A 22,968-nucleotide genomic window follows, 5' to 3' on the forward strand; every position below is an offset into this window, starting at 1 on the left:
AAAATTACAGCATAATATTAAAGTTAAAGTCAAGAGGGTGCATGTGTTTTTATTATGACTAGCAGCAGCTAGCAACTGAAAGGGTCGGAGTCAAGTCAGGCAGAAAAAAATTAAGTGTTTATCATGATGAATGTAATTTTTTTACTTGTCAATATCTAGGACAATATGCCTTTGGAATGAATTGATCATAAAGGTTGCCTTCATCCCTGTAGTGATTTCAGCTGAGTTCCCTCACATCCAATATAAGTTTCATGCATATCCTTAAAGTAAGTTGACCTGTATTTTCAAGAGTGTGGGAAACTTGATATATTACACTGTAGCGAGCTAAGTTTGCAAACGAGTAGCCACATGACAGGAAACCAAAACCAGCAAGGCTCCCATACGAATATAGATGTAGGATACTCATGTTTGTAAACATGTACTTGCCACATTCACAAGTGCACATACTGAAACATCTTCAGGCAAGACCAAAAAAGAAGTGAGCAAATTGTCCCTGATTCTCCAGTGAGGAATATTCTTAACTGGAACAGATACAAAGGACAAGGAATTATCTTACCATGTCTCCAGGCTTTACGGAAACTGCCACCACTGCTCCAGGCATGGGTGATCTCAGGATGCTGGAGGTATCCTCCACCACTTTCTCTGGCATGTGCTTGCTGAGTTCTGCCGCAAGCTTGGTCAGGATACGTAACTTGTACTTTGGGTAGGAGAGAACAGAAAGATGATAAATGTCACAAAAGCAAATAATTTTTATTTTATTTTATTAGATTTATATACCACTCTTCATCAAAAGATATCAGGGCGGTTCACAAGATAGTATCAAACAAGTGTCAAACCGTAAATTTATTAACTAATCAAAGAGGTACAAAATATATATAGTCGTTTATAGGGACATGTTTATATCTAGCATATGCTGTACAGGTATATATGGTTTGGAAATAGACAGGACTTTCTTTTTACTACCGTGTTTCCCCAAAAATAAGACACTTATATTTATTTTTCCTGAAGAAGACACACTATGACTTATTTTCAGGGGATGTCTTATTTTTATTACGTCAGTTGCTGCCCGTCTTCTTAACTGCTCCGCGTCGGTACGCTGCATAGCCACGCCTATCGCTATGTCTTATTTTCGGGGTATGGCTTATATCACGCAAGTGCTTAGAAATCCTGCTACGGCTTATTTTATGGGTATGTCTTATTTTCAGGGAAACACGGTATGTATTGAAAACAATATGTGTGGAGGAAATTAACCTATTTTGTAAAAAAAAAAAAAAGTTAAAAGCACTGCTGTGCTATCTGTAAGATGAAAAATAAGGCTTACACATCTAAAAGGAGAACACTTTGTTTAAATCCTAATGCTTTAATATTTGTATTTTATTAAAGATCTTATGAAGTACAATCCAGCATTTGTTTGCAACCTAGCCTTGAATTGGCACATCGCAAACTATATTTTTACAGATGTTCACCAACTGGAAATATTTTGTAATTTCTCTACCTACCCACACCCTTCCCTCCTCCCTCTACAATGCTTAACTCACTATCTAAAATGGATGTGAGATTTTAATAATACCAGTTATACACATTGTGGCTGAATTTTTGAAAGCGGCTTGGAAACAAATCTCTCCACCTGCCGCCTATCATGCTTTGAAACTATAGCGATGTAAAATGTGGGGATAAATTGATGGAATCAATTAAAATAAATACCGCAATAAGAGAACAAAACTCAACCAGGTAAATAGCCGCAGTTGAAAACATTAAACATAATGAATTATGGGTTTGATCTTTCTCTACACACGAGTGGCAACAACAACAGAAGGGCCACACAGTCCCCCTCCCCCACTTTCCAGTCCAGCTTTTTTCTATGAAGTCCGCAGGATTCTGAGAATCCAAGCTTCCATTTTAAAAAGAACCACCGAAAAATAGCAAAAGTAGACACTATCTTGAATAAGTAACAGTCGGGGGGGGGCAGTATAATTTGCAAAGTTGTTTGTTTCTGGGGTTTTAATGCTAATTTACCCCCCAACTACCAGCAAAACACTATTTTAAAAGTGGGGGAGGAGAATTAAAATTATTATTAGCTTTTAGAAGCTATTTTTACACAGCATATCAACAAAAGCTTTTTCACATTAGGTTTCTTTGGTTTTGTTTTAATCAGAAAATATTATTCATGCTCTGCAGCCACGTCTTTGGTATGGCATAAGGCTTACCCAAAAGCAGAGACACTGCACTCGGAAATCCAGCAGGTGGCAGCAGGTCTCTGTGAGAACTTTCTTCCTCTTTGACCATCAATGGACAAAAGAGGAACAAACATGCTCCTATCACTAGTTTAACCAGCTGTGTTGATAATAAATGTTACAGTTAGAATTGCACTTATGATAATCTAATTTGCATCGAGATCAGCCAGCAGCAGTATGTCAGCTTTTCGATCTTTTAAAATTGAACTTTCACTATTAAAGCAGAATTCTTAGCACTTTGCAGCTTATCGTACAAATACTGTCAAATCATGTTACCAGCTTTGGTAACCTATGGCAGTGTAGTTTAAACATAGGATCTTCAGAGAGTTTTCTACACTGATCCATCTGCTGTGGAATTCCTGCACGTTGGCGATGGTTCTGGGATGGGCTTTAGTGCACATGATCAAAGCAAATCAAACTTGATTTTTTGTACATGTGTAAGTATATCAATATGTGTAACTATCATGTGCATTTTTCTGCCTCTTTCAAATACTAAATACTAAAGCCTAGCAGTGTAAACGCACTACACCCTAGAAGCTGCACAATACTCAAGTACAAGTTGAGGTTCCTGCATTGCAGGGGGCTGGACTAGATCACCCTTGGGGTACTTTCCAACTCGATAATTCTATGATACAAGAGGGGAAAGGGGCAAACCATCTTTAAGACAACATGTCCATCTTTTTTCCAATTTACTCAATACAGAAAACGGGGGTTCTGAAGAGTTTAGTTAAAAAACAACCACCAAGTTATGGTGAACAAGAAGGCAATATAAACAAAGTCAAATTAGACTGCCTTTTGTTCTTCAACGAAATGGTCTCATTCACTTTTTGATTGCCTAAATATTAGAATATCCAGTGTGAAGGTAAATGGAAGTTGATAATGAGAGGTCAAGTATCCTAGCCATTTTAAATAAAATCAACCAGGAACTTGCCTGGAATCAGACCTACTTAAATGGTAGCTGTAGATCCATGCTCTCAACTGGTTCCTGTTCATTTCAGCGAAGATTCTACACATCTTCCTAAATCAATGATTCATTGCTTTTCTAATCTGATCAAGGCTATATACTGCATTCACAAGGGGAGAGAAAAAGTTACCGGTAACACCTGGGGCTGCAAGGCTCTAGAACCAATCCAGAAAATATAGCTTCTTAGAGACAATGTAGGAGGAGATACACCTAACACCAGCAGAAGCCCTGCACAAGGACTTCCACTTGTGCTGTGGAGCTTTTCTTCCTCTTGTCCCTTTGTTCTCCCCAAATTTCCTCTGTGGGTCAGGAGACAACCCCCCCCCCCCAATAGTATGCAGGGGAAGGGAGGAGACAACATGCCATCTGGCAAGGTAGTGTGGTTGTACAGATGGAACATTTGTAATAGTGCAATGTTGGTATACACCCCATAGTATAGGCCAGGCATGTCCAAAGTCCGTTTCGGGGACCTAATCCGGCCTGCCAGTCAGTTTAATCCAACCCCTGTGGCAGTTTATTTCCTGGGGTAAAATCCCCCCCAAAAAAACTCAACAATGTGAACCCCCCAAAATAGCTCAACAACTTTGGTCGGCCCTCACACATATTCACTTTAACAAACCTGGCCCTCTGAAAAAAGTTTGGACACCCCTGGTATAGGCTATAGCTTTACACAGAATATGCAAGTACACTAAACTGAGCAACGAGATGGCTGCAGGCATGTTGGGTCTGATGTTTTATCATGTTTTTAATATTCTGTTGGGAGCTGCCCAGAGTGGCTAGGGAAACCAAGCCAGATGGGCGGGGTATAAATAATAAATTATGATGATGATGATGATGATGATGATCCAAAGAAATGGACCAAGACTCCACCAAAAACAGCCTTTCCAACAGAGTTTACGATACTACATAGTAGAAGGGACCCCTGACTACATCATACATCATAATTAATTGTCAATATGTGCTTTCCTCATATATGATTGCTGTCATTTGGAGGAGGAGATGATCACTGCTCGAACCTGCATGAAAATTTATTAACGCTGTTTGAATGTTGTAAAATGATCACTGACTTGCAGGGAAATAAACATTTTGCTCACCCCCTCCATACACCAAACCAAACAACTAGTGGTTGGGCTAGTTTAAAATTAGTGCAGCGATGCCTCCTTTCCTGCCCCAAGGTAGCTCTGAAAAAAGTTGTACACTAATATCTCCCAAGGCAGACAGCTAGGGTTCTTCCAGATGGTAGCTTAATGTAAGCAGCAACTTTTCTTTTTTAAAGCTGGTTGGATTTTCCCTGGAAAGGGTAAATGCAGATAAGGTTGTGATGGGGGATATGGGTGGGGATTTTGATAGCTACAATGTTGTGTTGGTGCTGCAAAAAAAAACTTGCATGCATGAGGACCACTGATCCTACAATAAACACCCTAGCCCCCAGAAACATATTTGGGGTGTGTGCAATACTAGTGAAAACCAAAGGGTCCTGAACTACCTAGACTGCTATCAAAATTCAAGCTCAAGTAGCCCACCATATTGTTTTCCAATGGTATTTTAACTATTTCCATTTCAGGCTCACGACAGACATTGTTCTGTAAGCTGTGGTTCACGTTTTCTTTTATATTTTTCTTTTTCTAACAAGAAGGGTTATTGGGTTCCTATTATAAATGGCCCAAATGGCTACACTCTGGAATATTTCTTTCAAACACAAAAGACAACAGCCTTGTGGTTATATGTTTGAAACTAAGGAATTTGATGTGTTTTGATGGCAAATGTTGCCAGAAGAATTGCTATAACCAGTGACAGGCGAAATAGCAACATCTTTTGCATGTTTCTTTGCTCTTGTTTGTGTGTTCTGCCATCAAGACGTACAAGTGTCTGCTGGTTTTTAAAGGACATGATCCTTCAGTGAAATTACAGTGCAAATAAAAGCTTTTGCTCCTATTAAAATTCATCTGAGTCACATGGCAAGGCAAAAAAGCTAGCTGGGTATACATTCTGCTGTCAATCTAATAAACATTCTGTGCAGAAGGCCTATTTATCAAAAGATAAATTGTAGTTAAAAGTCCTTAATTAAACCTATGGGGGAATATAATTACATCAAATTGCACAGTTTCAGTATTCATAGCAAATACGTTTTGCACATACTTTTGAAAATAAAATTAAATAAAAACTTGACTCTTAGGAGGAAACAAATAATGGTCCTCCTCCGGATTGACAATAGATATTCCATATTTTTTGCTATGTATTATGAATGGTACAATTAGCTTCTGCTTAGATTCAGAGAGATTTATGTTTTTACATTGCCCAGGTTCAGAATCAAATTTCATGTCTTTTCAAAACAGTCAAGCTTGTGACCCTATGAATAGTTCAAGTTTTCCAAATTAATCTACAATCAAGAGGAGGCTCTACAGGTAGTGGTAAGTATTAGCGAGTAAACTGTCCCAACTGTTGTGCAATAAAAGCTTTCTTCTCTTCATCACCCATCACAGTCCGTTCCAAGCATTCCACTTTTACTATTTTAATATTTTCCTATCTTCTAGATTCCTTTCTCTGCAGGACTCCTGCTTTGTTTGGAATGAGATGTGAGAGTCAGTAAGCCAAATGCTTTCAAATGCAGGCCTTTGTTATTGATGAGCTGTTCCCTTTCCTTTTGTATTTGTTTATTGTTCTTTAGTCTGTTTGGGGGGGGGGAGAGAATTGAGCTATTGTAATCAAAAAGTTTTTTTTTAAAAAAAAGAAGCAAACTTCTCCGGAAAGGTCCTTTGGGAGCACAGTTGAGAACAAATGACCCCTGTGAACATAGGATGGCAAAGTAATACAGAAAAGGGATCCCTTTTTATAAGTTCTGATGGAAACTTCCCCCTCCAAAAAACATTCCTTTGTAAAATAGTTTCTCAACATTGAGAAACAGCCTAACCAAGGGGTGCCTGTGAGCTGCAGAACACACACCAAGGATGTTAACATGTGGACTGGTTTGATGAGAAGCGTAAAGTGCTTTGGAAAACCAAAACAACTGAACAATGCCTGGCTCAGAAACAAAGATGACTGGAAGCTTACAAATATCACCAATTGTTATAATTCCATTTTTACTATAACTGGAAAGTGACAAAGCTTTACATAAATAAAATGGAGGCTTTTTTTCTTTGTGAAGGTGAGTGGCTGTGTAAGGAATCACAGAGTTAGAAGGGACCCTGAGGATCATCTAGTCCTACCCCCTTCCAATGAAGGAATATGGGGAGTGAACCTGCAACCTCGCTGTTATCAGCACCACGCTCTAACCAACTGAGCTATCAAAGCAACTGCAGAAGATAAGACCAGTAAGGTCTGCCAAAAGCAGACTACCTCTCAAAACCTTAAATGAGGCACATCCTATATTATCGCAGAGGCCAAATTTACCAATCATAATCCACAATAAAAAAAAATAGATCTGAGACTCACAGATCCCCATGGTTTTAAACAAAAATATTTTCCAGCCCAACTTTGGGTGCCAGGGACTCTACCAGACAGACACCTTTTGCAAGAAAACTATCTGCTCTATATCACAATTATACATTATATGCATAAGACAACAGAAAGTAGTTTTAGCAGCTTCTTGCTAAAACTATTGTCTGTGCTTCTTGGGGTAGTTGTATTAGTCTGTTGCACTAAAAATAAGTCAACTAGCAAATTAAGACTAAGGGTTGGGATTAGGGTTAGCATAGGGCTGAATCCAATGAAGTGATTGTACATGTGGAATAATCTGTGAGTCCCCAATCTGTTCTGGAAGGCTGGGGAAACTTTCAGAACAGATTTGGAGGTTGCATGAGCAGAAGTTGTTCCACTTGTGCAATGGCTTTGTTGGATACAACCCTAACATATTTTATTGTAGCATAATCTTTCACAGACAAGAGTCTTCTTCAAGAGATTCATGACTGTTCCTCTTAAGCCTAAAGCAATAGAGTAGAACTTCTTTATTAGTTCCGATGCAACTGCTCCAGACTTGTGTCTCTTTTTGAAATGCCTTTACCTGTCACCTGAGGATAACAATAAATGTATCTAGTCCATAAAATGTTATGCAACAATGAATATGTTAGCCCACAATGTTTTTAAAGTGTAAAAAGATTGTGTTACAACTGTTTAACTTTAAGCAATATAAGTCCAAAGATAACTCCACCTTGATAATTTAATTTTTTTTTTTTTTAAAAAAAGAGGGTTTTTTGAGTGGTCAGTGTTTAAAGTCCCAAGTTGCATTATCTTGCAGTATAAAGTGGAAGATCTTTCGTGGATCCATAGATTTATTTATTTTTCTATTTCATAAGCTCTTTAAGTAACAACCAAGGGATGACAGTTGCAAGTACATTAAGGCAAGCATGGCAGTCTCAAAGTTTTTGTTTTGTTTTGTTTACTAACAACATGCAAAAGAAGCATTACAAATTAGATCATTTACTTGGGCAGAAGCAACAACATGGTGCTCTCCTGACAGCTATGCTAGCTGGGGCTGATGGGAGAGGAGTCCAGTAAAACCTGAATGGCACCATGTTAGCTACCCCTGCTCTAGGTGAAAACCGAAAATTATCCCTATGCAGAGGATCCTAATTTTCAAAGGAAAACATTCTAATTCAAAACTTTCAGGAAAGCCATATCATTCCAAGTGACACCCATTCTTACTGACTCAAAATACTCATAGGTATCATAAATATATTGGTTCACTGCCACCTGGGCACTGCAATTTGTGCATTAACTCTGTAGTCTTCAACATCGTTACTCAGAAGTTCCTCTAAATTCAGTGCAACTTAATATGTGCATCTTTAATAAGGGTGCTTGCTTATGTCTAAAGCTTAAATTCTCATAGACCATGAGATCTCTTTATACATCAAAGTTCTCCCCGTATATTGGGTTAAAAACAGTCAATTTTCTCCCATCCCTCAGCATTATGGACTCTGGAAACGTTTTTTGGGGAAATTTCTATGATCGTGGCAGTTTAAAAAAATGTACTGCTTAGTCAACAAATTAGAGTTTGACTTTTATAATGGAGTTCCCAGTTCCTACATTATTAGCATGTCCCTGGTAGACAAATGAGTTGTAGTGCAGTTGTGCCACAATAATCCCTGGTTCAAGAGGGAGAAACAAATCCCTTATGTAATAAATAAAAAAAACACCCCATGGCAATACAAAAGGGATTCCTAAAAATTGAGTATTTAATGGATGAGGGATAGAAAGGAGAATGTCACCACTTCTCTAGTGCAGGTCCTAGCAACACAAACTTAATTAAGATAGCAATTAATTTTGCTCACACTTCCCACCTTTAAATCCACCATGTAATACATAACACTCTAGTGGGAAAAAACTCCCCAATAAAGATTAAAGCCTCACAAAACAGATTCCTTCCACTTTAGGTTAAGGTTGAGCAGTCAGAGTCAAAAGCATACAGAAATAAAGCTTGTAGCTGTCCTCCTTGTGTGGAGTTACAACACAGCCGGACAAGGTAAAATGAACAGATAACAGTTAGAAAGCTGTTTGAATAGCAGAGCTCTGTACATCTGCAGTCACTGGAGCAGCCTGTTAGCATAATGCTTTGACAACTCCATCAGCGCAGTCTCAAGGTAGCTGTCAATCAGGATGCATCATTTAATACAACAGCACTCGGAGGATTTTCCTCCTATAAACCACATGACAGCGTAACTACAGCTCTATTTACACTGGGCGTCTACTTCTGTTTACAAGGCTCTCGTAATTAGAAAGCATGCAACAGGCAGCAATATTATTTGGATCTCCACTTTGCCAGGCTGCCATGCAAAGTGTGATCTTGCTTCACAGAGTCATGGTAAATGACAAAAGCTCTATTTTTCTTCAGCCTCTGTGCTCAGACAGCACTTCATTTGCAGCTATCTATAATTAGATTAATGGTGTAGTACAGCACAAAGCAGGCCCACTTCACATCAGATAGCATATGAATTAGGACAAACACTTATTTCAATTCCAGGCAGAGAAAGCAGTGACTGGGGTATTTAGCATACCCTTTATGGTGGAATGAGATGTTAATTGTGTACCATTTACCTCTAAACTGCTTGCTTGTTGTATAAATCACTGGGCTAATTGATGCAGAGATAGAAACGTAGCCACAGGCAAGAAATCAAGGGAATGAGAGCTGAAGATGGTGGATAAAGGATTATCCTTTGAAACCTGTTCATGAGCTGAAGACTTCTTGAAAAACTACAAAAAAGTGCCACACTGATGTGTTGAGAAAGAGTTTACCTCATGGCTTAGAAGCAGTATCTTTAAAGGGAGGGGGTGGACTTCCACAGAGAACTAAATTAAGACATGTGCTCGATTTCTGACAGAGTGGACGTGCTAGTCTGTTGTAGCAAAACCAACAAAGAGTCCTGTGCCACATTAAATGCTAATGGTTTTATCGCGGTATAAGCTTTCGTGGACTATAGCCCACTTTTTCAGGTGCACGAAGAAGGCTGCTGCTTACGAAAAATGGTTTTTCTTTAAGCTATTATGGGTAGAATATTGTAGGCAAAACTGAGCTTGGGTTAGGAAATTTAAAAATAAAAATAAATGTAATAGCTAAACTTTAAAGCAATGCTCACAAAGTTAAGAAATGCAAGTGTTTCCCTAAACAGAAATACAAATTCCTGTGTTGACTAGAATTAAGGATGTCCCAACATCTACAAAACTCTCAACCTGGGCAGAAACAAACCAGACTGTTAAAATACTAACAGCTCAAAGCAAAAATATTATTTGTAAATAGGATAATGTAGTGTGGGGAGATTAAGGGGAAGCAATACACCAGGACTTTGTTATACCACATCTCAGAAAGGCCTGTCACCTACAGATTGTCAACAACCTTCCAGCAAAATGTGTTGTTTCACTAACAGTTGAAGTTTCACGCATTACACTTTGACTTCATGGCAGTAGACTGTAGAAGAATGCATGATTATCATAATGTATGATGGGAGGGGTATTTCCTCATATATTTTGCCTGCCCAATCTTTATGTTTGTAGTAGAACACACACACGACTTTACAACATTAGCCAAACAAATCTCTCTTACTTCAAGACTGTAAGGGGGGAGGGGGGTACATGTAAAACTAAATGAAATGTTGAGCTTAATCATGTGATAGCATTTGGACATCTAAAATAAATTCCTTGATTCTTTCTCCAACTTCAAATCCATATTTTGGTCTAAACAAGAGATAGGATTCGCTTCATTGTTAAATGCATTATGTTAGCTGGGAAAAACACCTCAAATAATAAAGTAGCAGAAACAGCATATGTGAACCAAGTACATAATGATATCATAGCTGCAAATGTAAACCCTTGGTCTTCAACTGGTGCTGGCATGGCGTAGCCAGTCAGGTAAAAACCTGACCTAGGTTGAGCCACACAAGTACTGTCAGCACTGCAAAGGGGAGCAGGGAACACACTATTTGTGTAAAGTGATTGAAAAACCACTGTAGCTATCAGGTAAACTCCCAAGAAATTGTAGTTTTTGGCAGGTCTGATTTTGAAAGAGATTAAGAGTCTTTTCGTTCAACTACAGTTCCAAGGATCTTTGGCTGAAACTCAGGCATGGCCATTTAAAAAGTTTGAGGTTGATATAACATGTAGCCTAAGTATGACTGAAGAAAGAGAACCAGAGGAGCATTCCAGATCAGGCCTGAGCAACTAGTAACCTAGTAAAGTAAATGGAGTCTGCTAGCTGTGTGTCTAGGTTTACTACTACTACTACTACTACTAATAATAATAATATTTTTATACCCTACACATCTGGCTGGGTTGCCCAAGCCACTCTGTAATCTTCTAGTTCTTCTGCCTGTGTGGGGTTGTAAAAATGAAAATGGGTGGTGGGTTGTCACACATCTGACATTCAACCTAGTAAAAAAAAAAAAAAGCAACCAAAGATAAGGTATTAAACAAATTAACTGAACCCCATGCTGTAGACTGAGGGTAAAGCAAGGGGCCCACATCTGGAACAATGGAAAGCCAATGTTTTAAATGATGCCTAGAGTTGCACAATAATATTTCTGGCCCCCACTACAGGGAAGCACACTGAGCAAACAAGAGCATTGCTGTACAATACTTCAAAAGAGCAAATTCAATACTGTGGTCACAAGAATAGACTACTTCATCTGTCAGGCGTATTTTCTAACCCAAATAGCCTCCAGCATCCGATTTCAGTTAGCTTTAGAAGGGAAAAGTGAATGTGTTTTTTTAGGCAGCAACACCCTTCCTCTCAAAGGTACATTACATGGATTATGACATCATGGCGACACTGTTTTCCTCCCTTATGTCTTATGAACACAGAGATAGTGAAAAACTTGATGAAAATATTGGAAAATTCCTACACAATGTGCCTTTTGTACCACATAAAAAGAACCCTGCAGCATCAGATTAAGTACCCATCAACCACAGCCTCTTCTTTGCAATAGGAACCAGCCAAATATTTCAGGGAATCCCTCAAGTATGGCACACAAGCAACATCTCTCCTTTGTTTGCTCCCAAGGGCCACCATCACATCTTGTGGCAGTGAATTCCACAAATAAATAATACATTCTGTCAAGGGGGTTTGTGTGTGGTTGCATTTGGGCTGAATCTACTACCAATTAATTTAATTGGAATACCTTCCCTTGGTACTGAAATTTCTCCCCAGCTACTTTTCCCACACCATTCATTCATTTTTATACCTGTATCATGTTCACTTTGTTATCTTTTGTCTAAACTAAAAAGTCACAAATGATTTACTTTATTCAAATAGGATCACAAAGGCCTGAATGAACAGGTATGTCTTGACCTGATGAAGAAAGGCTGACTGATGCAACTCCAAAGAGGGAGTTCCACAAACAAGATGACACCACAGAGAAGACCCTAACTTGAGTCACTGCAGGAGGGGCCACACCCATTTGCAGAACCATGAGAAGGACCTCCCATACAGATCACAAAGACCTGGGCTTTTCCTTATGGAGAGCATGCTCCAACTTCTAGATCGTATTTCTAGTCTTTCCTGCACTTTTCTAGCTCTATTTTGAGTTAGGATGACCATACTGAGCATTCCAACTATGACCCTGCCACAGATTTATACAATTTATACAAACTTTACAATACTGGTGGTTTCATTTTCTTGCACATCAAGCTAACTTCAGATTTGAGTTAACCTTGGTATCTCTTTCCTAGAGAACCACAGCAAGTTCAATATCCCATCAGTTTTACACTTGGGGTTTCTTTCTTTTTTTTTTTTAAGTGTGAATAACGGAGCACTTAGTTTCACCGAATCTCATTTGTTCATCTGTTGACTATTCATTCAGTTTAGATAAGTCTTTTGGAGAGCTTTGCTCTCTGCTTCAGTTTCCACCACCTTAAATAATTTACTAACATCTGAAAATGTGGCCACCTCTTTGCCTCTAAGTTTCAATAGCACTGATTCTAAAGAATCTGATTCTGAAGAAGTGTGCATGCACACGAAAGCTCATACCAAGAACAAACTTAGTTGGTCTCTAAGGTGCTACTGGAAGGATTTTTTTATTTTTTATTTTGTTCTGACTGATTCTAAAATACTTAGGAGACCTAATACTGATGCTTTTGGGGAACTGCTGTTGCTCGGCGGTATGTCACACATTTTGTATATACAATGACCCAAGTGTGATTCCCGGTATCTCCAGGCAGGACTGTGACAGACTCATGCCTGAAACTACACCCACTCTGTATACTCAAAACAGACTGGACCAATGCTCTGACTTGGGATGAAGCAGGTTCCTATGTTTTCTCCATTGTGAAAAGTGTATATTTGCTCCAGTGCTCTGCTTCTTATTCTATAACTAGTTAAAAAGGTAAAGGGACCCCAAGCCATTAAAGGACTTGACTTTTTACCCTAGTTAAGTTTCATTGTTTGTCTTTGGTGAAGGATTTAGCTGAAAGTTTTTTTGGAAACTGTAATTTGTGTCTGTCAGATCACCACGGTCTACCATGTTATTTGCACCCTCAAAGAATTTTAAAAGGTCTAGAAGCAGCCCAATGAAGGATAGAGATATGAAGTTTATTAACAAAAGAGTACTAATGGGCATTGCTGTACATGCTGAACTTGCAGTTTCTTGATGCGTAGCAATTATTGTTATTGCAAGACAACAGTTAAATACACCAAACTAATTTCAGTAGCTCCTCCCAAACGTATCCCGCTGTCCCAGGGTCAACATGCAATAAAGAAAGGAATCCTCCTGTGTCTACCATGACACTCAAGTGCAATGGTTGAAGTTTTGTTCGCCGTGCTAATAAAGAGTGGTACATAATCCACTTTTATCATTAGCAAAGCTGACGACTCCAAAGAAACGTAAGCTATAGCTGCACAACCAAAGGGACTCATGAAATGGAAACAAATAGCAGCAGAAATAAACTATGTTGAATACTTGGAAATAACACCTCCCAAGTGTGCAGCTAGTTGACACGAATGGAAATGCGTGGAGGAAAAAGAGCTGTGAAGCTGTGTAACAGCCCTGTTCCTAATCATTAATCACTTTTTTTTCCCTCATGACCATTTAAACTAGCCCATTACAGCCTGCAGCAATAGGGTAACACTCCCATCACTTGCATGTCAGCGATGCTGGTGTTAACAGGAGAAAATATATGGTTTGTTCACTTAGGCTCAAGTCCCACAGCATTTGCTACCTTTAATTGAAAAAGGCAGTTAAACATGAAGTAAATCATTCCATTAGTTTAAGCTGTTTGATAACATCCAATTGATAGTGTCAATATGTTATGCTGACACAATTCATCACTTTAATCGCTCCTGGGCCTATGTACGGAGGAGAGTGGTTGTGAATGAAACACTTGGGTTTCTCTTTCTAGTTTGATAAAAGAAAAAGTCAACGAGGACAACTTTTTCACGAAATAAGCCTGCCAGTGTAATTAGTAATATTAGACATTCAACTTCTAACAGGTTTTATTCCAAATATATTAGAATACTTAAAACCATGGAGAAACCTGGTCTGAACAAAGACATTGGATTCTTATCTCATTATACATGACAAAGCTATCTTTAGCCATCTCACCCCTTGCCTTTCCCTGCAAGACCAATTGTAGCCGTTAAGAGTCAACAGGTTTTCCACACCTATCAGCTGATCACCCATTCCCACCACCCTTCTGAGTAATACCCCTCCCCACTCCCTCACTATATTTAAGGATCTGGTGACTTCCGTTTCAGTGTATCGGAAGAAGTGTGCATGCACACGAAAGCTCATACCAAGAACAAACTTAATTGGTCTCTAACGTGCTACTGGAAAGAATTTTTTATTTTATTTTGTTCTAAATATATTAGTTAATCCGAAGACAAATTCGGAAGGACTGACTCATGCATGACCCTGACACAGGTTACACACACAAGAGGGGGACCCGGAGGCTTGTGCATCCTTCACTCCTCCCACACAAACCCCGGGCAAGAGAACCTTCCAATGCTAATTGTGCAGGTCCAGCTTGTGTGAGCCACTCACACCCTTTTCATGATGAATTAATTGTGCAAACAAGGCATATAGTACAGTGCACATACAAATATACCAGGGCTGTACTAAACTACCTGTCAGATGCCAGGAATCAGAGGCGGATTAGGGCAGTGTGATTGGTTCCACCACACTGGGCACTGAGCTTAGGGGGCACCACAGGGCATCACAACTATGATGTGTGAACTGAGCAGAATGGAAGGCGAGAGGTGGGATGGGCACCATATTTTGGCCTCACGTGGGCACCACTGGAATTTGAAAGACCAAAGTCTGCCCTTGCAGTAATTCCTGGTTGGGGGGGCACCATACCCCTCTGGAAGGAAGATGAAGACTAACTGCCATGGCATGCACAAGTGAACAGATATAATGAATTTGCCTCAGATAACTCATGGTGATATGTCAATGCACCACATCCAACAAACCTTATGTCAAAGATCATGTGAATTGGCTATAACCAGATAATACTGACTCAATTCTGCAAAAAACAAAAACAAAAAACAACAACGTGCTGTACAAATCACTTGGCTATGAAATATAGAAGGTAGTATGAGACACTGGATAAAAGTTGATAAAAGAGTATAAAACACTTTTAAATGAATCAGTGAACCTGAACTCTTTTATTAAGAATAGGCAGAGCTCTCATAGTTGGATCATCAAAGATGCATATGCAACATGGGGGAAATTTCTGTTGAACGTTATATAGTATGGCTTCTGCAAGTTGTTCCTATCTCCATAAGACGTACCTAGTTTTTAGAGGAGGAAAACAAGAAAAAATATTCTGAATCAAATGTTGTACTAAACTATTTAATAAACTACCAGTATATCAAAATAATATTTCAACCATGTAAAGTGAACAGCAGTCAACAGTGGCATTAAGAACCATCATCACTGTCATTAACAAATGAAGAGAGACTTTAAGGTTCGAGTACTCTTCTAGTCTTCTGTGAACCCCAAGAACTCATCAGTGCTAGAGTCAGAATTTATGAAGCTTAGTTGCTCATAATCACTGACATAACTTTCTTCGCTATCTTCATATAAGATACCATCTTTGTTTCCATCCAAAGCATTGCTAATGCCACATTTTTTGAATGACTGTACAACAATTTCCCCCTTCACCGAGTGCCATGATGTTTTCACCCATTCACAAACTTGAGTGATAGTGGGCCTCTTCATTCATCCAGTAGGTGTCAGATCATGATTACCAGCAGCCATCCATTTGTTCCACTCTTCTCGCATAAAGACCTTAAATGGCTTGTTGATTGAAACGTTGAGAGGTTCCAACTGGCTGGTAAGACCTCCAGGAATTACAGCTAGATGAATCTTCACTTCTTTAAAGCACTTTTTTGTAGTTTCACTAATATGTGCTCTAAACTGGTCAAGTACTAATAAGGCAGGTTTTTTCAAAAGCCCTCCAGGACGTTTGGACCACACTTTTTCAACCCATACTCTCATTCCATTTTTGTCTGTCCATCCTTTCTCATGAACATGTACAACAACAACTCTTGGAATCACTTCTTTTGGAAATGTTTTCCTTTTGAAAATTAACATGGGTGGCAATTTGGTGCCGTCTGCACAGCAAGACAACACAACCGTGTAATGGGTTTTCTCATGTCCGGAGGTTTTCACGGCAATAGTTTTGGCACCTTTCAGATCAACAGTCCTATTAGATAGCACATCAAAGGTTAGCGGGACTTCATCCATATTCCCAATCTGGCCAATTTCAAACCCATTTCTCTTCCTAGCATCAATTACAAATTTATGAAAAGACAGAATCTTAGATTCATATTCTTCTGGCATTTTTTGTGCAGTTCTAGTTTTGGTGCACATAACAAGGCCACGTCGCCTCATAAATCTGTAGCACCACAATGGTGATAAAGTAAAATCATGAATGCCTTTCTCTACAGCAATGTGTTTGGCTTCATATATTATCATCCACTTTGCAGCATTTCCACAAAAAGTGTGCTTATTTTTGTCTGCTTTTTGCGGCTAATCCTTCTGTTTCCTCTACTCTCTTACCATTTTTTTCAGTAGGAGGTGGCCCAAAATTTCTCTCCGCTGCTCTGTTTCCATGCTCCTTAGAATGTTTTACTACCTCTAGTTTACAAACAATCTTATATGCTAGTATTTTCTGCTTTATCATCCTTGTACAGTCATACCTCGGGTTGCGCTTGCTGCGGGTTGTGCGTTTTCAGGATATGAACACGCCGAACCTGGAAGCACCGAAACGGTTTACTTTCAGGTTTCGCCGCTTTGCGCATGTGCAGAAGCACAGAATTGCATCACGCGCAGACACAGCAGCATGGGTTGCAAATGTGCCTCCCGCATGGATTGTGTTCGCAACCTGAACATCCACTGTATGTAGAATCCCCACGCGAGCGTCATCCCAAGGGGGTGGCACGAGCAAGCACGCCCATCCCAATGGGGCGGCCAAGCGCGGGCACGGAGGGATTACACAGCTCCTGCTGTGCTTGCTTTACACCCATGTAAGCGGCTCCTTTCCCACTTTGCTGCTTTAAAATGAGCCACGGAGGAAGGACCGGCGGGAGCCATGGCTCCCGCTTGTTCCTCCTCTGCACAGCATTTGCTTCATAAGCATAGCTGTCAAGTTTCGGATATGAAAATAAGGGATCAGCAGTCTCACCTATCCCGGGGACAGTCACATGTCAGTGGTGGGCGGAGCCAGAAGCAAAAGTGGGCGGAGCAGCAATGTAAACTCCAAGCGGAGCAAAGAGGAGGGCAGCCAGCAAAGAGGAGGGCAGCCATGTGCTCCGCGCGATGGAGCCCCGTCTTCTTGTCTGATCCCATCAAAACAGGACAGGAAGCAGCAGCTGCTCAAAGGCAGCCAGGCTCCGCCCGCCAGCTAACCCTATTGGCCGGCTGAGGGGCTCGGCGGCAACGGATAGGGGCTGATGCAGGGGGAGGAATACACCCCCTTGTAAGCACGGGAAACGGCTCCCAATTGCTTTGAGGGCTGAGGCTTTTCTCTCCAAGTAGGCGAGGTCTTCCCACCCAGTCCCTGGCCAGCAGGGGAGGAGCTGCTTCCATTAAAAACGGGAAATTTAAGGGAAATAAAAAATAAGGGAGAGCAGCGGGAAACTGCTTAAAATAAGGGAGAATCCCGGGGAAAACGGGATACTTGACAGCACTGTTCATAAGACACACAGGCATCTCCCCTTACTTTTTAGGAGGAAAAAAGTGTGTCTTATGGAGCGAAAAATATGGTATATGCTTATATATACACAATTATTTGTGAACCGAATTCAAACATTTTAAAATTTTACTTTTGGGGAAAGATTACATAAAGTTGCAAATATAAGTGCATTTGTAACACGAGAGTTTTCAACTCTTTTCTTCCCTGCTGAGCCAGTCTCTAAATTGAAGCTCTTTCTGCCAAGCATTTCACATTAAATTATGGAGTTTTCTCAAGGGCTAAAGAAAACAGTTATTAAGAGTGTGAGCTTTGGCCGTTATTTCACAAGCGAGTTAACCTCCATCCTCAGGGCAATATTTTGCAGCTGTTGTTTGAAGTGAGTCAGATTTTTGTTTTTGTTTTCCAATTAGACTTAATTTTAGTGTATAACACAGCTACAAACACAGTGCACAGAGCGGCAACCTATTTTCAGGGAGTCATCTTCCCATCCCTGCTCCAGGTAATTAGAAAATTACATCTGATCATCTGATATTGATTTGGTCAACCAAAACTGGAAACGTCTGGGGGGGTTGGGCAGTAAGGAAAAGGCTGGCATTTCAGTATTTAATTGAATATGAGATATGTTTATGTATTCTGAACCAACAAACAAAAATATAAGGCCAAGAATCAGTTCTGATTTCTGCATTAATGCTTTTCTAATGCATTTATTATTTGTTTTACTGTATGGCATTTTAACATGTATTTGTCTGCATATTTTTTAATATTTTACATAAATGAAATGCTATCAATTTTCACATCCTTCACAGTTCAACTGACTGATAAGTCTAGGAAGCAATAACAATTTGAGGCCTGACACCCATCATCTTAGTGTTGAGCAAGCTAGGAGTTATTATCATATGAACATATGCTATTTGCACAGTTTAGGAGAGGAGCTTTGAGCAAGTCATGACAACCCGATACATCATTATAGACTATGTGTATGCAAGGAATATTTTGCTTATTTATTTCTTATATTTATATACCACATAATACCAGAATAATTTTAAAGTGATTTACAAAAGATAACCATTCCTGCCATATCCATATAACAACAACACTAAAACACAACAGTACCATATAGTCCACTAAAATCCTAAAAAGACAAAGCAGCACTTTAATTATCTCTTAAGAGTCCTGTACTTCAAGAGAGGAGATCCACATAGGAACTGTATCTCTCAGCAGCAGCGCTGGCAATGCCACAAAATCCTATCGGATGTGGCAAACTGCTCTTACCAAGAAAGAGTAAGTTTAATCTGAGCTTTAAAAAGCTAACTTGAAACACTTCGTTTGTGGATTGAACTTGCCTCATGATATCAAATAATTCCTGACGTTTAAATAATCAGTAGAGTATAATTAAATAACTACTCAAACTCAATTAATTTATCCTCTGCTCCACTTAGTTTAAAGATGGGATCAATATATTTACCCTACCTGACAAACCTGTCTCCAGGCTTCACACAAGATTGATTCAACATCAGCAGGTAGTTATCTATTAATGTATTTTGCAGCAGAAAATGAACACAATCAATATTCAAAAAACACATGCTTTGCAGAATAGGAATGGTTACTGAAGTGAGTACTGAGTTTCACTCAAAAATCTTCTTCTATGAAGTTCACTGACCCTTTGCATTGCAGCATTTCCGCTAAAGATAATAGGAGTACAGTGATACTTTCTTGTCTATTTGCCTGCTAACCCCAACACACTTGCAGCCTTTTTGTCAAACCAAACATAATCAAAACACAACAGGATCAGAAAGCCTATTAGTGTTCGTTTATACAGCCCTTGCTCACAAAGTTGTTCAACTCCAAGTCCCATCAGCCTCAGCAAGAATGGGCAATGGTCAGGGATGATGGGAGTTGTAGTTCAGTAACATCTGGGTCACCACAGATTTTCCAACTCCTAAATTTACAAAAATTTAACAATAGTATATAGGAATGTTTATAGGGTTGTATCCATGTGAAGCCAAAGATCAATAGTAGAGAATTAACAAAAGTGTTATTGTCAACAGTTTGTAATCCTATGCTACTGATCATTTATTGAATGGATCTGGATACTACCATATAAATGAATATTTTTATCTAGTTATGACCAAGATCTGCATAACCATACTCATTGGGAACCAAACCATAGAAAATAATTCCTCATGCTGAGGGATGGTTTTGGATAGTGTTTCCTCCAGTGTTAGAAACTCAGATATATAAGCTAATTGCCAAATGGCACCTTAAACCTAGGTTGTGGTCGCCACATCGGAAGGTCTAGGTGCTATTTGCCCCCAATGAATTTTTTTATTAGTATTATTATATTTCATTTCTACACTACTTTATATTTTAAAGAAAAAATATCAAAGTGGTTTACAACACATTAAAACATCAAATAAAACAATCCAGAATAAAACAAATTCAAGCTCAAGGAAAATATTTCAAGTGGCCTTCATGTCAATATAAAGGCACTCCTACACAGACACACCAAGCACTCCTGCTTTTAAAAAAAAACAGGCTCCCCCACATCAGGTAAATATAAACTTGGCTCTACACTAAGGTTACCAGATTTTTTCCAATGAATCTGGTGACACTTTTCAACTTCCTACTAAATACAGTGGTACCTCGGGTTAAGTACGCTTCAGGTTAAGAACGGACCTCCGGAACGAATTAAGTACTCAGGGGACTGATTTGTAAATCCGGGGACTGTCCCAGGGAAGCAGGGATGTCTGGTAACCTTACTCTACACCTGTTCAGAGAATGGTGAGAGCGGGGTTGAGACAGTAGCCAGAACCAGGGGGCACAAGGCAACAGGAAGAACCTAGAGTTTGGAGGGCTTCTCCACCAGATATCAGTACTTGAGCCTTTATTGTTAACTTTCTATAAATGACCTGGAGTTAGGGGTAAGTAGTGGGGTGATACAATTTACCATTGACACCAAACTGTTCAGAGTGATAAGAAGAGAATGGAATTGTGAGTAGCTCAAGAAGGATCTTGCCAATCTGGGTGAATGGACGCTAAAAATGAATAATGTGATTCAACTTACATGTGAAGTGATTTCTATGGGACATAAATGTTACTACTCTGTCTGGATCCAATCAACTGGGTTTTTAACTTTCTAAACATGATGCGGTGTCTGAAAGCATACTGAAAACTACTGGCTTACCTTTGTGTCCTCTATTATCACATGCTCACAATCCCTCAGAAAGAGGAACTCATTTATATTACAGGAAAATCAATCATTCTTCCCCACCTCCCCCCATTTTTAGATTAGATGAGATGGCCCTATTTGCTGGGCAGATCCTGTTCACCGTTCCTTATAATGAGTCAAAATGTCAAGCCTCTATATGAGAAGTTCAATTGATTCTTGAAACACATTGTGAACTTGCTAATAATTTAAAGACATGGAAGGGCTCTTTAAAGCAGCAGCTTCAGTTTTACAAACAAAAGCAAGCCACCTGAGACCAGAGAGGACAGGATATGAGCTACTTATAGCAACCAGTGAACAAGAATAGCAGGAAGGCTGCTTATTTTGTTGTAGCAAATGCCTTTGAAGCAAACAATTTATTAAACATCATAATAGTCGAAACAAAATCTTTGAAGGCAGGTTATCCTTCTCTACACCACGTCCCGTTGTGAGAGAATTGCTTCCTTTTCCTTTTTGGGTTTTTTTCATTTGTGACACTGACACCCAAATTATTTTCCTGAGCAACTTGTGTGAGCTGCTCCTTCTGATGTTAACAAGAATAATCAATCCAAACTCTCTCTCTCTCTCTCTCTCTCTCTCTCTCTCTCTGTGTGTGTGTGTGTGTGTGTGTGAGAGAGAGAGAGAGAGAGATTTAACTATTTCAGAAGCATGGCGACAACAGCAGTTGTGCTGCTTTTCCAGCAACTGGGATATAACTGCAATAAATAAATATTGCCTTCATTGAAAAGGTAGCATAACATAACAGCACAGTGAGATCATTTCAATATGACTTCATTTTTCATATTTTAATTTAAAAAGTGACAATTAACACCTTTAATTTACTAGTAGTCACATTTTATTCGTTTATTCTGCTGATTAAAAACATTTCTCTCTTCTTTTCTCTTCCCAACCCCCCCCCCTTGTCTCTTGCGTAAAATCACCCTTCTTCACCTACCTATCAGTATAACAATCCTCATCAATAAACTCATAAAGGAATTGCCTTGCCTTGCAGAATCCCAGCCCAGCCACATGGGACATCATACAGAATTATACCTGGGAACTGTAAGTATTTACTCATTTGTTGTATGCTTCCCTCCAATAAAGCAAGAGCAGTAGAAGAGTGCCTTGCTAGTAACACCCTCACTCAGTTATTTGCTCTCAAATACCCAAGGTCAGAGATTGTTCTGCTGCCAAATATTACTCATTCCCGTCCCTCTGTTTCTCTTGTCTCTCTAAAGGTTGCACTCCAGGTTCAGTGCAATGCACAACATCAATGTAGCCTGCCTGCCTGGATTGGCTCTACCCATGCCTGGCTGATGTGGCAGCATCCTGACATGCCGCTTCACAATTGGAAGGAGTTGGTTAGGTTACCTTGGATGCTGGAGGAACAGAACCTGGGTTGCTATATATAGTCTTTGGTGTTTGTACTTCTTTCATTTCCTTTTCATGCTCAAGAGCACATACAGCCCAAAGATGTGCTGACTTTAAGGCCATGTGAGCTGGCTTCTAATTTGGCAGGAATGTAAGACTGTCTTGCCCATTGTACACTACATTAAATTGCAAATCATGTACCACCTCAGTCAGAAACAGCTGAAGATTCCTTGAAGGTTGTCTACTTTCAAACAGGCATTCTCTGTCACTAAGGTGGAACCATTTCCAGATTCACACACATGAAAAACATCCAATAGACCAGGAATGGGGAACCTGTGGCCCTCCAGATGTTGCGGGACTACAACTCCCATCATTCCCGATCATTGGACATGCTGGCAGGGGATGATGGGTGTCAAACAACAGCTGGAGCACCAAAATTTCCCCATCCTGGTTATAGACTCAGACAGGTGCTTCAGTTGTTTCAAGAATCTGTTTTTCATGGCTCGGGCTAATACTTCCTGGCTAGTCACCTTCCTTCTACTTGCCATTTACTTTTTAATTGCCAAATGCTGAACTCA

The 22,968-nt window shown here is 39.6% G+C and overlaps 2 protein-coding genes across 8 annotated transcripts in view; one reads left to right on the forward strand and one right to left on the reverse strand.

Moving 5' to 3' along the window:
• GGACT (gamma-glutamylamine cyclotransferase) overlaps positions 1–12,276 on the forward strand; it is a 50,092-nt gene extending 37,816 nt beyond the window's left edge. For 2 of the 6 annotated variants that reach the window (XR_004426502.1, XR_004426506.1), the window contains exons 4-5: positions 5,501–5,603; positions 11,936–12,276. The gene's annotated coding sequence lies outside the window, so the exon portion shown is untranslated. Of the gene's footprint in view, positions 1–159; positions 176–5,500; positions 5,604–6,343; positions 6,383–11,935 lie in introns of those variants that run through there. The other 4 variants (XR_004426501.1, XR_004426505.1, XR_004426503.1 and 1 more) reach the window with 3 other exon arrangements.
• Positions 1–22,968, reverse strand: part of PCCA (propionyl-CoA carboxylase subunit alpha) — a 219,784-nt gene that overhangs the window by 19,120 nt on the left and 177,696 nt on the right. The window contains exon 22 of one of the 2 annotated variants that reach the window (XM_033147812.1): positions 557–697. The exons of the other annotated variant lie outside the window; for it this stretch is intronic. Within the exon in view, the coding sequence (XP_033003703.1) occupies positions 557–697 (141 nt within the window). The remainder of the gene's footprint in view (positions 1–556; positions 698–22,968) is intronic. 2 annotated transcript variants of the gene reach the window in all.

Source organism: Lacerta agilis, chromosome 4 (genome assembly GCF_009819535.1).
Source record: "Lacerta agilis isolate rLacAgi1 chromosome 4, rLacAgi1.pri, whole genome shotgun sequence".
NCBI lineage: Eukaryota > Metazoa > Chordata > Lepidosauria > Squamata > Lacertidae > Lacerta > Lacerta agilis.